Source organism: Drosophila ficusphila, unplaced genomic scaffold (assembly GCF_018152265.1).
Source record: "Drosophila ficusphila isolate 14025-0441.05 unplaced genomic scaffold, ASM1815226v1 contig_414, whole genome shotgun sequence".
NCBI lineage: Eukaryota > Metazoa > Arthropoda > Insecta > Diptera > Drosophilidae > Drosophila > Drosophila ficusphila.
The window spans coordinates 18,244,304-18,257,781 of record NW_025064328.1 but is presented as its reverse complement, the minus strand read 5'-3'; the positions used below and the strand labels follow the sequence as shown (position 1 = coordinate 18,257,781).

The 13,478-nt window shown below is 42.4% G+C and overlaps 2 protein-coding genes across 8 annotated transcripts in view; both read right to left on the bottom strand.

Moving 5' to 3' along the window:
- The window catches only part of LOC108093683 (neurogenic protein mastermind), a 69,515-nt gene extending 66,461 nt beyond the window's left edge, over positions 1-3,054 (bottom strand). The window contains 1 exon segment of the mRNA XM_043208324.1: positions 2,580-3,054. The gene's annotated coding sequence lies outside the window, so the exon portion shown is untranslated.
- A 1,277-nt stretch (positions 3,055-4,331) lies between these two features.
- On the bottom strand, positions 4,332-13,356 carry LOC108093738 (ATP-dependent 6-phosphofructokinase). 7 transcript variants are annotated; one of them, XM_017193997.2, is made up of 11 exons: positions 12,027-13,356; positions 11,879-11,972; positions 11,557-11,829; positions 10,613-10,714; positions 9,071-9,412; positions 8,859-9,013; positions 8,617-8,725; positions 6,775-6,963; positions 6,189-6,631; positions 5,281-6,123; positions 4,332-5,204 (listed from the first exon to the last, which is right to left on the bottom strand). In XM_017193997.2, the coding sequence occupies exons 1-11, from the start codon at positions 12,068-12,070 to the stop codon at positions 5,066-5,068; spliced, it is 2,733 nt and encodes a 910-aa protein (XP_017049486.1). In that variant the 5' UTR covers positions 12,071-13,356; the 3' UTR covers positions 4,332-5,065. The 7 variants fall into 7 exon arrangements, with proteins under 7 accessions (XP_017049486.1, XP_017049485.1, XP_017049484.1 ...); XM_017193996.2 differs by lacking the exon at positions 8,617-8,725 and adding an exon at positions 7,652-7,760 and having other exon boundaries at positions 12,027-12,148; XM_017193995.2 differs by lacking the exon at positions 8,617-8,725 and adding an exon at positions 8,327-8,435 and having other exon boundaries at positions 12,027-12,147.
- Positions 13,357-13,478: the final 122 nt, after the last annotated feature.

Sequence of the window (13,478 nt, the reverse complement as noted above, 5' to 3'; positions counted from 1 at the left end):
GAGCGCCTGCTACAATGCAGCGGTCGAACACCTGGAATGGGGCATCCACCTTCGGGATAAACCGGGATCCAACCTTCCCCCCGCCCAATACGTAAGTCCCATTGCGATTCCCAAGTTCCATCTGCACTCGCATTCCCAGTGTCTCAGGTTGCGATTGCCAGTTTTTAAAGGGCGGTTTTGCGGCCGCAGGGATGTTTCTCTCGGGGGTTGGGAATCCAGAGACATACATATTGGTATTGGGACCGACAAAAAAAAAAAAAAAGAAGGCTGTGGGTGAGGCCACTGTTGCACAGGAGAAAAACCCGAAAAAAGCGTACAACAAAAGCTCGGCCAAAGCGGAAACCTGTTTTGGCCACCGAGCAAAGTGAGTTGAGTGAGCAAAGAGTTAACTTGAGCAGCAGCAGCATTGACCCCAACTGACTCAACGACGAAATATGCCAGTGAAAGAGACGGCAACAGAGTGTCGGACAGAGACGGGGATATTGATGGAGCCTCGGGAGATCTCTCGTATCCGAATAAATGCAGAACATGGTGCGAAATATTTAATACAAAAATGCTGAAAAGGAGTTTGGCCTGACAAAATAAAGCCTCGCTCAAAACCAAATACAGTGGAAGCAGCGTAATGAAGACATTATCAAGGCAATGGTATTCGTCGAGGAATTTTAAGCATAATATGTATAAAATGATCATTACAAAAATCAAAAAGTTTTCTAATAGTAATGCTAGCTATAAAAAATACGTCTTATAAGTAAGTTTTATTTAAATATACATATGTATGTCCGGTTTTTGTTTTATAGAAATTCAAATGTAACTTTTCAATTCGAGTTACGTAGAAATTCAGATTAAGAGAATATATTTTAGAGTTCATCTTATTTGACTTTAAAATTGTTAAATAACGAAGTGTGGATTGCTCTGGCAGTCTGAGACTCGAGTTACGTAGGCCATCTTATGTAAAGCTTAAACGATTCACGACACACTGTAAAGAGAGGTTCATTGCAGCCAGTTTGCGTTACGGAAGCCCACCTGTACCGGCCAACTGCAGCAGACGAAGCGAGGTGAGGCCAAGTAAACCTGTTTACAGTTCAAACTTCGCATTCGATATATTCGATGTGAACTCTTTTTTGTTGCGCTGTGTTCGTCTGGCAGGTTCTGGGGATTCTGCTTCTTCTCGGCCATTCGAGTAGTTTAAGCCACCTACGACGAAGTCGAAGCTTAGGCCGGGTTATCTCCAGCTTAATTGGGTCATTCACACGCGCCACTTGCCGGCCGATAGAGATGGATATACGGCTCCAAAAGGGAGATAAAGATACAGATGGAGGCACCGCTCGAAAACACACACAACTTTTTTTCAGCCTAGCAACAACTTCCGGTGTCTTGAAGACGAAACGAACAAGAAACCAAAGACGAGGCATACATTACATGTTAGACCACTCGAAGACGTACATATGCGAAGACGGGGGCAAAACAAACGGCGGTGAACAGAGGGAGAAACACATATAAAACGACATTTGACAAGCCGGACAAATAACACTGTTTATCAAGTGAAGAAAAGTATTTAAAATGTCGGGTATGCCAGGTATTGTGCTTAAATGCATGCCTTCATCGCCATTCCAATGGAATGCAGTTAAGGGACATATTCGAAAGTGGAACAGTGTGGTTAACACAAATAAATCGAAGATTTCAGAAATTCTACATATTGCTAAAATAGTTTTCCGGAACAGCAAGGAAATTCAAATTGAAATGATTAGCATTAAAGGCTATCTATTTAGCTTGTCAGAATACAAACTTTTGACTACAGATGGCGGGTGTTCAAGCAGATACGGATTCATGTTGGCGGTTTTCAATCATGCTTGAAGTCTTTTCTAAGATGTGAAATAATTATAAAAATTTAACACTCAAAACTAGTCTAAAGCAATAGTTACAAATTAAATTTAGTTTAATTTCCATCCTTGAAATTGTCATCATCAAAAAATAGGTAACTTCTCGAATTGGTTTTGAAGCAGAAGATTCGAGTATCTTGCAGATAAAACTGAATGAATCAACGGTAACTCTCTCCCACTCTCTTTTTGCTACCTACAAGGATCAAACCGAGGATCAAGGATAAAGAAGAAGCAGACAGAGAACCGAAACGAGGCAAACACAAAGTCATCGGTCCAAAGACAAAGGCAAATAAATGAAAAGACACAAGAGAGACGGCCGTAAAAACTGAACCGACAACTTCTGGGTGTGCGAGGGAGACGGGCGCACGGATAGAGCGAGATAGCGGCATGTACATCCATCATTTTCTAGGCGATGCAGGCAACAACAAACTGCAGTTGCGGCTTATGAATTATTTGGCAATTTCAAAGCCTCGAAAAACTGGTCTTGATCTATTTTTAAGAGCCGAGCTTCGGCTCAAGCTCCCTCGAGCATAAATACATCAATCAAACGAAGTTCTACACGAAAAGCGCTTCAAGGTCTTATCAAAACTAAGAAAAAAGGCACGAAACCCGAAATAAAACTGGTTTCGAATGCAAAAACCTCCCACACAGTAAAACGTTACAAACTAATTAGGCGATAAGAGCGTAAAAGTTACTTACCCAGAAGCTGGGGCGATAATCCAATTTGATTTTGATTTGGTTCCTTTTATTTGTATTTTCCTTCTATTTAGCACTGATAATTGCGTTGACTTTTAATCCGACTGCAACAACAACAAGTACGGCACAATTTTATTAGATGGCCAATGCAATAACAACTAGCAAGATACTCTCTCTCCCTCTCCCATTAGTGTCTTTGTGTGTGTGCGAAAATCAAAACAAAACACGGCAAAAACACTCGGGTACACTTAAATCTGAGGGAGTGAGCGAGACGGGGAGAGCGAGAGCGCAAGAGAGAGTGATCCGATTTGCTTTTGTTTTAGTTTAGTAACTGCAACAACATGTTGAATGTGTTTACTCTCGCCCTAACGGTAAATCTAGTGCTGCAATTTAACCACTCTCTTTTCGTCTCAAATTAAACATAAACAATTCGCAGGCGGCGATTCTCCTTGCAACACATTCACACACAGACGCTTACACTCACACCTATGAAAAGGACGCTGTTGAGGGTTGCATTTTGTTTTGTTATAAACAATTTTGGCTTACTTTGTCTCACTAAACACTGGTCATTTTCACTGTTTAAGCCGGAAAACCATCTCGGAAGTCCGGAATGAAATAAAATGCCGCCAACAAATTCGTTTTTTTTTTTTTTTGTTTTCCACATTTAACACAAAACTTATTTCTGTTCACAAATATCGCTTTTCAGTCAGCACAGTACGAATTTACGAGTTTCTACGAGTTTCAACGAATTTCGAGCGCTAAACAAAGGCACAGAAACCCCGTCCGACTGCGGTGTTTGCTGAAAAGGGACAGAGATAGCGATAGAGGTGGAACGTGTGGGTCACAACAAATACAAAAACGATACGGCCGAAATACCGAAAGGCGGGTTCCTCAATTTGCCATTTTGGCATTCTTGCACGATGGTCACTCTGCAGCGCCTTGAGACCTGTTACTTAACAGTCTACAATTTGGAGAGATGTTAGTTGAGAGACACGAAATCTCCTGCAGCCATTTCATCAACCTATCAAAATTGGTTTTTGTCTTTGGTCTTAGCTGAGCGTAGATTCGAGTGATGTTAGTTAACAGAGAGGAAGGGATACAAATATTACTTTAACTCGAGTTCATTGGATTTTCATTCACGATCCTTAAATTTACCTGAATTAATTTAAGGGCAGAATATACTTGTCAAGCTATCAAGGATTTTAGCTATTAAAAGTCCTCTGTTAAGGGTACGCAAACGACTTGTCAGGATCCTTAACCGATCCAGATTTGTATGGCCCTGAGGATCAGGATGTCCTTGATTTGAGTTACTTGAATGAATTGTCCGGCATAGGTGATGAGGAAAAAACTTGGTAAGCAGAGCGAGCACAACACCGAAAGCATGCCCAACACGGAGACGGAATACGATCTGTTTGGCACCCAATTATCAGACTCGTCCACCCCGGAGAAATTGAGCTTTAATCAAGATTGAAAAGTTTAAATTCATTTATTTGTTTGTTCCTTTATTATGTGCCTATTGAGTAAAAAATTGGCTAAAAACATGAGACCCTTAAAATTGTTTAAAATTAAAAAGAAAATCTATACTTTACGTTAACGTAACTTGTTCTTCCACCTTCCAAAGTTGGTTTGAGGCACGGGTCTTAGCATTAGTCAATTTGGCGGTTAATTTGAAAGAAGATCCCAGAAAGCAGCCTAGATTCTCCTGTAAACCTATTTTCTCGTCTTAGTCCAAAACACCATTAAGAAAACATTAGGTTAGTTGTGCCTACAGGTCTTTGATTATGTATTTAGCACGTCGATACAAATAGATCATTGCTTCGTTCGATAACAATACTCGAAAAACAGTTGCAGATAGAATTTGTTCCGTTGAGAGTGGGTAATATTTGTAAATACTTTAACATACAATTTAGTTGGGCTGGCTAACCAACAATTTACGATAACATACGAAACGATCCGCTAACAGGGCTGCAGACATTTGGGAACGGCTGCAATGTAGAATTAACTATTAACGATATTCAGTATTCGAGATTCGGGAGTCAAGAATACACGATATACGATATACGATATTTGCTTGGAGAAATCATAAGAAAATCGACTGGGCGGGCAATATAAATTAATCATGTATTTGTGCGTGTTGAATGCGTCGGTAGATGATGAAATACTTTCGTATGTGCTGCTGTCATGGGCCTCTCATGGGTCTCTCGTCCTTCGTCCTTTGTCCTTTGTCCTTCGTCTGATCGTGGTGGAAAACCAAAAGAACGGAACGGAACGGAACGGAACGGATCGGATGCGGTGCCAAAAGAAGAACTCAAAAGCGAACACAGAGACAGATTCGAGGGTGCGGGTAGAAGAAGAACATATGCGGATATATATGTAGATATAGATGCTCGATGCAGCGATACAGCGATGGATGCAGCGGTAAGAGGCGGAGGTGGAGGTGGTAACCATAGTCCGTAGGCGAGCGAGTCCGAGTCCGATTCCGAATCCGCTTAGGCGACGGCATCGGTGGCGCACTCCTCCTCGACGGTGATGTACATACCCTCCTCCTCGTAGGCCGAGTCGTGCTTGGCCAGGATCCGCAGCAGGGGACGCAGGCGCAGCCACCACTGCTTCTTCGGGATGCGTTGGCTGGAGGGAAAGCAAGGAGCCATAGGTTAGTATCCTCTGATCACAGGATATCCCCCGACTGACTGGCTATACTCACTCGAAGTTCGTCTCGGCAATGAGGTCGACCAAGGGCGAGAAGCGGTACTGGCGGGACACGATGCCCAGCAGAGTGGCCGTCTCCGGCGCCTTGCAGTTCACCACTCCGTTGGCGTCCACGTTCGCCTTGATCTGGGTGGCCAGCCAGTCGACGCACTTGGCGGCCATCTTGGTGCCCATGTTGCGGTCGAAGGGCGTGGGCGACCCGCCCTGCTGCATGTGGCCGAGGATGTTCATCCGGCAGGTGAAGAGGCCCTTGCCCTCCTCCGAGTACAGGCGGTAGATGAAGTCCGTGCTGTAGTTCTCGCTGGCCTTCTCGTTGCGCAGGATCAGACCGCGCGAGACGCCCTCGGCCATCTTGGAGGCCATGTGGTAGACGTCCTGCTGCAGGTCCTTGATCGAGAACTTCTCCTCGTAGATGTAGGCGGCATCAGCTCCTCCCGCCAGCCCGGCCAGCGTGGCCAAGTAGCCGCAGTAGCCGCCCATCGTCTCGATGACGAAGACACGGCGCTTGGTACCCTGCGCCGACTGGCGGATGCGGTCGCAGATCTCGGTGATCTCGTTCAGCCCGGTGTCGCAGCCCAGCGAGAACTCGGTGCCGGGCACGTTGTTCGAGATCGTCGAGGGGATCACCACGATGGGGATGCAGAACTGCGGGTAGTTGTCCCGCTGATCGGCGATCTGTCCGGCGGCATGGTAGCTCTCGAAGCCGCCGATGATCAGCAGGCCCTGGATCTTGAACTCCTTGAGGCGAGCGGCGATCTCCTTGAACTTGCCCTCTGGCAAAGTGCGCTTGGTGCCCAGGTAGGCGCCTCCCTGACCAACCCATCCGGAGACATCGGACCTGGAAGGGGATTCAAATTAAAATAAGTGAGTGTTAAACAGAAGGCAGCAAGGATATTTGCTCACCAGCCCAGCTCGCGGACATTTCCGGCAATGAGGCCCTCGACTCCGTCGTTGATTCCGTAGACGACATCGCCTCGGTAGATGGCATTGCGCACGAAGCTGCGCACAGCGGCATTCATGCCACAAGCCGGCGCTCCAATGTGCATCACGGCTAGGCGGTAGCCCTCGATGCCCTTGCCCTCGGCGTCGAAGTTCTCCTTGGGGGGCTTCAGGCGGGTCAGCATCTTGTAGGTCTCGAGGTTCCGCTCGAAGGAGCGACCGCGCAACTTGACGGCGTCCGCCCAGCGCTTCTCCTTCATGGCCTTGGCCACCGCCTGGGTGCGCTCCACGCACTCCATCAGCGGCACTCGGACCGCCTGGTTGCCGTCCAGCGAGATGACCACCGGCACCGACTCCTTGGTGGCCTCCATCAGGGCCAAGGTGGCCTCGGCACCCATGCGACAGGCCTGGAAAAAATAAATATCATAATTAAGAGTAGAATACAAAGTGAAATCAAAGGAAAACCATTTCTAAACTCTTAATTAAACAAGGATTTAGAATGTTTTATAGAAGGGGTGATAAATTCCTCGTATTTTAGAAATATTCTTACCAAAATACGATCGAAGGCGCTGGGATTGCCACCACGCTGGACGTGACCCAGAACAGTGATGCGGGCATCGTGCTTCAGTCGCTCATCGATCACCTTCTTCACATCCTCGGCAGTGATGGGATGTCCCTCGCGGTCCATGGCTCCCTCGGCCACGATCACAATGTTCAGGCGCTGACCAGCAGAACGCTCCTGTTGGACAATGGTTTGAGTACTTATTTAAATAAAGATACAATATTGTTTTGGAGGATGATACAAAAACTACAACAGCACAAACAATTCATGAAGAGGCTTTGCGAAAGGCCATCGTCACTTCTACGATGTGGATTTGATGTACATATGATTTGCCTTAGAATATTTGAAAAGTTTCGAACAAAATGTGTAACAGCAAGCATGTGAAAACAGTGCGTTTCAGATTGTTAAATCTGAGATACATTCAAGTGGAATGGCTCATTCATTAAGCATTGCATTCAAATGGAAGTTTATGAAGTGATTCAAATTTTAAGTATTTACATGTTCGAAACGCACTGTAGCTGAGTACATATTTTGAAAGTGAAGTATAGACGCACAGTCACAGTAAGTTGGTAAATAAAACATTTATGGAGATTTACAGATCGATTAAACGAGAATGGGCGTTAGTGGAGTTGGGAAAGTTAGTAGGGGAACTTAGTGACGTCATGGGGAGTACATAAAACAGAGACCCAAATACCCAAACAAGTAAGTCAGATGGCTGTTAGAGCTGTTTATCGCCATGGAGGTTTCGGCCGAAAGCCGAACGGGCCAAAAACAAAGCAGTAGAAAATTTGGAAAAAAACCAACTTTGACAAAAATGAACTAGAAATTAGAAATTAATCGGATAGCGAAGGACTCTTGGCCTGACCTGAAGGAGCTTGAGACAGATCTCGTCCTGCCAGTTGACTGACACCGGCTCCTCGGGTATGAACATGAAATCAGCCTCTGTGGCTATGGCTGCCGATATGGCTAAGTAACTAAAAAACAGAAGATTAAGTACAAAATAAAAGATGTTTCACAAATGTTTCGGTTTCGGGGTGGGGGATCATTATTGGGGGATTGGGAGTATCTGGGGTCAACTTAAGATTAGTTACAATATGATATTCGTATGCTGGTACAGACAAAAACTGTGCATAGTACATTCCGTATATCTGGATATATATATATATTCTTGTGCAGTAAGCGGAGTATAAGAAAAAGCATTTGTGTGGCATGTGTCGCTCTCAATCAGTGTCTTAAAAAAAAAGTTGTACTTTAAAGTACTTGTGTTCTACGAAATAAAGCAAAGTCCACTGCACTGAAGTTAAAACCTTTATCTACATGCAGGAATAACATTCTCGATACCTATTGTAGTAATTTGATTATCTTATCTTCAGATTGTATTTCTTTTTTTCTAACAAATCTTATTCTGTTTTTGGGGGCCTAAATCTTGTTTATTTCTTTTTAAAATTTGGAAGCAATTATCGAGAATGTATTCCTGATTTTATAGCGATTCTATTCTATTCTCAGTGCAGATGGAATGGGAAATGGAGCTGCATCTTGCCTGGGCCAGCTGGGAGCAGAGCCTGTCTGGCCAATCGACCTTGGGCGGCATTTCGGGAATGAAAATGAAATCGGCCTCGCACGCCAGTCCGCCCACAAGAGCTAAATAGCTGCAAAAATACATTACAAAATATTAGTCAAAGGGGGAAGGGGGTTGTGGTTTCTTCTTCTGGGGGAGATGGGAACACTACGATCATTCGAAGGGGTTTTCACTTTTTCACTTTCTTGGGCAAGAAACAGAAATGTGCGAAATGATTCGAGGACATTCAACAGATTTCCGTTGGGGCTTGCCTGTTCCAACTTGAGGACAAGTCGATCGGGCCAATCTTGCGGCGGCGGATATTCGGGCAGAAAGACGTAGTCTGCCTCGGAGATAATGCCAGCCACCACCGGCAGATAGCTAGAGATATGCAGTATCGGTGCAGGCATTAGCTAAAATCCCAATTAATCACTGACACTTAGGCTAATACAAAGGCAGCCCAGCTATGCTTGGATAGGTTTTTCACTCTCTCCCTCTGGAAAAATCAACTTACCCGCAATGACGACCCATGACCTCCATGATGAAGGTGCGCTGATGCGAGTAGGCGGTACTGGAAATGGCATCGATGGCCTCGATGATACGGTGCAGGGCCGTATCCGTGCCGATGGTCATGTCCGTGCCACAGAAATCGTTGTCAATGGAGCCCACCTGTGAGCATTAAATCCCATTAGTAATTTACCCTAAAGAAGAACGAATTGATCGTACCAATCCAACGATGTGCAGCACATTGAACTTCTCCTGCTGCTCGTGGGTGATGGTCTTGTTCTGCAACAGCTCGTCCAGCAGGCTGGACCACTCCTGACGGAACAGATTGGCGCCGGTGAGGGAGCCATCGCCGCCAATCACCACCAGGTTGGTGATTCCACGCTGGATCAGGTTGTTGGCGGCCTTCAAGCGACCCTGACGCTCACGGAAGTCCTGGCAACGGGCAGATCCGATGATGGTGCCACCACGATGGATGATCGAGGAGACCGAGGCCCAGTTGGCCTCCTGGATGCAGTCGCCACCATCAACCATGCCCTGATATCCCTCGCGGATGAAGTAAACCTTTGAGGTGAAAGATATGCAATTTTTGTAGATATTGTGTAAAGCATACGAATATATAAGCAACCCTCGCGGATAAAGGAGATCTTGCGGAAGAAGATACGAAATTTTTATAGATATTGTGTAAAGCATACGAGTATATCAACAAACCTAGCGGATGAAGGAGATCTTGCGGAAGAAGATATGAATTTTTTATTGACATTGTGTAAGCCCGAAAAATATTTTCACTGCGGCCCATGACATCATCAACTCCATTCAACATGATTCAGTTTTGGGTCCTCAGAATTCTTGGAAACATATTAATCCCAAATTTCTACATTGCTCGTGACATAATTATTAGAAGATTAACGAAAGCATAGAAAAAGTTAACCAAAAGATAAAAAACTGGCATTTGCAAACTAACTAACACCTTTAATTAAAATATTTTTCCCAACTTTTAGATTAAAAGGAAATTATTGTTGTTGCATTTTATTTGTTGCTTATAGTTTAATATAACATATAAAATTTAAATCATGTGGGAAGAAAATATAGTCTAGCCAACTAAAAAGTGAAAAACAAAATAAACAATAATAATGCCAAGGCACTATTAGATTATTTAGATTAGATTGCTCAAAGCGCCTAGCAGCCATTTAAAAAGCAAATGTATTCAGCAGACTCATGAAATATATACAATTTTTTATGCAAATCTGTAGGAGGTATAGCAATAAAATTTTCTTCTGTCACGTGCCATAAATTTCACTTTCATTGACCCCCAAAAAATTGAATTCAAATAAATGGATTTTAATCAACATCAATTGGCCACAATTCACCAATTATTTGCATATTTTAGAGGGCAAAAAGTGCCCAAATACCCTAAAACATTTAACAACTCATTTGAAAATGAAAATAAGCCGAAAAGAAACCAAGAGCGACAACAAAAAACGAAACAAATTAGCCAAAATAAATCGCATGCGAGAGTGGCCCGAAAATAAACCCAATGTCAATGTGCATATACACATATATTCTTGAAAATCTTTCGCGGACCGATTAGAGATTATCTAACTGGCATAACAATTTTGTATTGCCGTGGTTCAATGGCTGCTGATAAGCAAATTACCAGGTGTTTTACGTAAATTTTCGGGGTTCATGTGGGTCTATTTGGGGTTGGACGACAGACTCGATGCTGCGGGGGCGGAAAGTACTTGACAGAGGTCACCAACTCACCTTGCAGCCCAAGTAGATGGCCATACGCACACAGGCCCGAACGGCGGCATTCATGCCCTGGGAATCCCCGCCGCTGGTGAAGACCGCCAGTCCCTTGTCCTTCTGCGAGCCGCGGGCCAGGAAGCGTTGATTAATCTCGGAATTCATTTTTCTACTATATCTGTATCTCGGTTATTAACGGATGTCGCACAAAACACACACACTGGGAATAACTGTTATGCACTATGGCAAAGGGATAATATCTCCCCACCGATCACTATTTTACTCTTTAACTATTTTAACCGCGCAGCTGGAGCTGGGCCGAGTCCAAATGGGCTATAAATACTACTACTGCTCCTTGCCGTGGCTTTTCAGTTACTAGCGATATATATTCACAGGCGGTATTCACAAGTTTCGCTTTTGCTTTTGACGTTTCAAGGTGACCTTCAGACCAGACGCATACACAACACACACGCACACAGTCACGGGCTTTCTGTAAGTGCGTACTGATGCAATGCAAACTTTGGGTGGTTAAAATACCCCTGCGTTCAATTCACACGGATTTCTTTAATTTGTTTGGCCTTAGGACGAATTTTGCTACGTTTTATCTGTTATGCACGGACTTTTCGCGAGTCGCAACCAGCGGAAAATAGCACTTAAGTAATTTGTTTACGTTCAGCCCCCAAACGGTCAGCTGGTGATCAGCTGTTCATCACTGGGCGAGTAAAAGCTTTCGTAAGCTTTTACCGCTGAGAAGGGGGGACTTTGGAGCCTGTCATCGGTGGAAATGTGCGATAGCCGCTATCGATAGGGGAGCCCTTTGAATTCTTAGTGTTTCATTGGGACTTAAACTAACTTTGAATACTGCAACGTTTCCTCCTAAAGAAATTGCTTAAAAATCTAGCATAAAATTACAACATCTTTCCCTGTTTATCTACAACAAATAAGTGTCTGATAAAACTTACATAGGGTATCATGGGATGAACGTAATCAATAACGTCTTGCATAGTTTTCAAGCACTTTCGCAGCTCGTCGACGTTTTTAAAGCATTTCTTTTTTGGGTAAACTTTCTTCTTTTTAGCAATTTTTTCATAATTTTTTTTTGAACTAAGAAGATTAAAATCCACTGGTAGATGTCTTCCGCATCTTTGGCGCAATCCATCATCTTTTTCAGGGTCGTTGTCCTTTTTATCACCAGAACCATTGTCAGAATGGTGAGCAGCCCTTGGAAGAATCAACTAATGGGACAAAAATCGTTAAAAGATTTCTATCTTTGCCTTTCCTTACCCTTTGGTTAACAAGTAGGCGAAGTAAAGGAGTCTCTGGTAAAAAGTTCTTGGATTGCGGGCCATGATAAAAGCGTCCGTTAATTTCAAATAAACTTTTTAAAATAGGCTAGTTAAAGTTAACAAAAAATACTTTGACACCTACTTACAAAGATTTAAATTTAGTAAATACCCGAAATTTGATTGAGTTCATGCCAAATTAAATTTTGCCCCTAAATTTAACATTTTTTTTTGTTTTGTGACATTTTAGAAGCTGCAACCTCGATCAAAATAAAATGAAATCCATTCGGTGTGTTTTTTTTTGTATTATTTATTTAATTTTTTGGTTTTTTTGTTGGTAATTAAGAAACTGTAATTTCAATAAACTTAAATATTCCACTCATACATCAATCTTTGCCTCTGTTATATGCATACAATTTACGCCTACACCCGGTTTTATCATCTGGTTGTCATTTACTCTGTTTCATGAATGTATTGCAGTTTCACAATATTATTATTTTATATGTTTTGGGATTCGACTTATTAGCGTTGCGGCAAAAGTGTTTCATTTATTTAAATATATATTTTTTTGTTTTGTTTTTTTTTTTTTTTTTTTTTTTATATTCCTCACATTCATAATATAGCGATAAATTCAATTGCGAAAATATACATTTACTTTTATCATACATACATATGTTCTGTATGTTACCGTTTTGTTGGACAATAATATATTTTCTTTCAATACACATGCAAAGTTTTCACGTATGTAAATTAAAAAATTGAATAGTTTTAGTTCACAATATTTATGTATTTTGATTCGATCTTCATTTAAATTTTTTATAATATTTCCATTGCTGATTTGCAGGCTGCATTGTTATAGATTGAAGAAGTCGAAAACTTGTTAAACGATAAAATTAAAGTTTAAGAAACAATCGCCAGATTTTAGGAACAATTGATGGCTGTTTCTTTGTTGGGGAAACGTTTTCTGGGCTTAAGTACTTCATAGAGTTATACCCAAATAAATTGGAAACTTGTACAGACATTGCCGCACAATAAAACTCGTGCCTTCGCCATGTTGCACATTTACAAAATTTGTTTGACTTCCGAATCCGGACAATTAGACTTCTACTCGTTCGAAAACTCATTTGACCGACAGTTGGGTATATGTATGTATTATATGAGTTATGCTTTTCACAATTGTTTATACCAAGAGAAAACAACAAAGAAATTGCAATTGTAGATTTAACCCTTTTGTTTTATGTAAGACATGTATAAAAAATAGCAATGAACAATTATATATTTTCTGTATTTTTCCGTTCTCTCCACGTTTCTCTAACAGATATGGTTCCTGATTCATGGGATTTGAACCGATTTCCGCACGTGCATTATAAATGCAACCCTGTCTGTGTGTGTCTGTGTTTGCATCTGTTTTGTGTGTGTGGGGGGAGGTTGAAAACCAAAATCAAACGGATCTCGAATTGAAATAAAACATAAAACGGGAAACTAGGTTTTTTTGGTTTTATTTGTTTAGAAAAAGAATTACAAATAATACATAAGTTTTGTTTTTATTTTTGTTTTTCTCATTTGGTTCGCTTGGTTGTTGTTGTTGTTGCTGTATCTTT

What these genes read in the sequence shown, in the direction of transcription:
- LOC108093738 (XM_017193997.2), bottom strand. Translation starts at nt 12,070, where the DNA reads ATGAACTCAATCAAATTTCGGGTATTTACTAAATTTAAATCTTT. An exon ending in TTCATCCCATGATACCCTAT is followed by an intron (nt 10,715 to 11,556) that starts GTAAGTTTTATC and finishes CGCGGCTCGCAG; the next exon opens with AAGGACAAGGGACTGGCGGT. An exon ending in TTGTCCTCAAGTTGGAACAG is followed by an intron (nt 6,964 to 8,616) that starts GCAAGCCCCAAC and finishes ATTGTCCAACAG; the next exon opens with GAGCGTTCTGCTGGTCAGCG.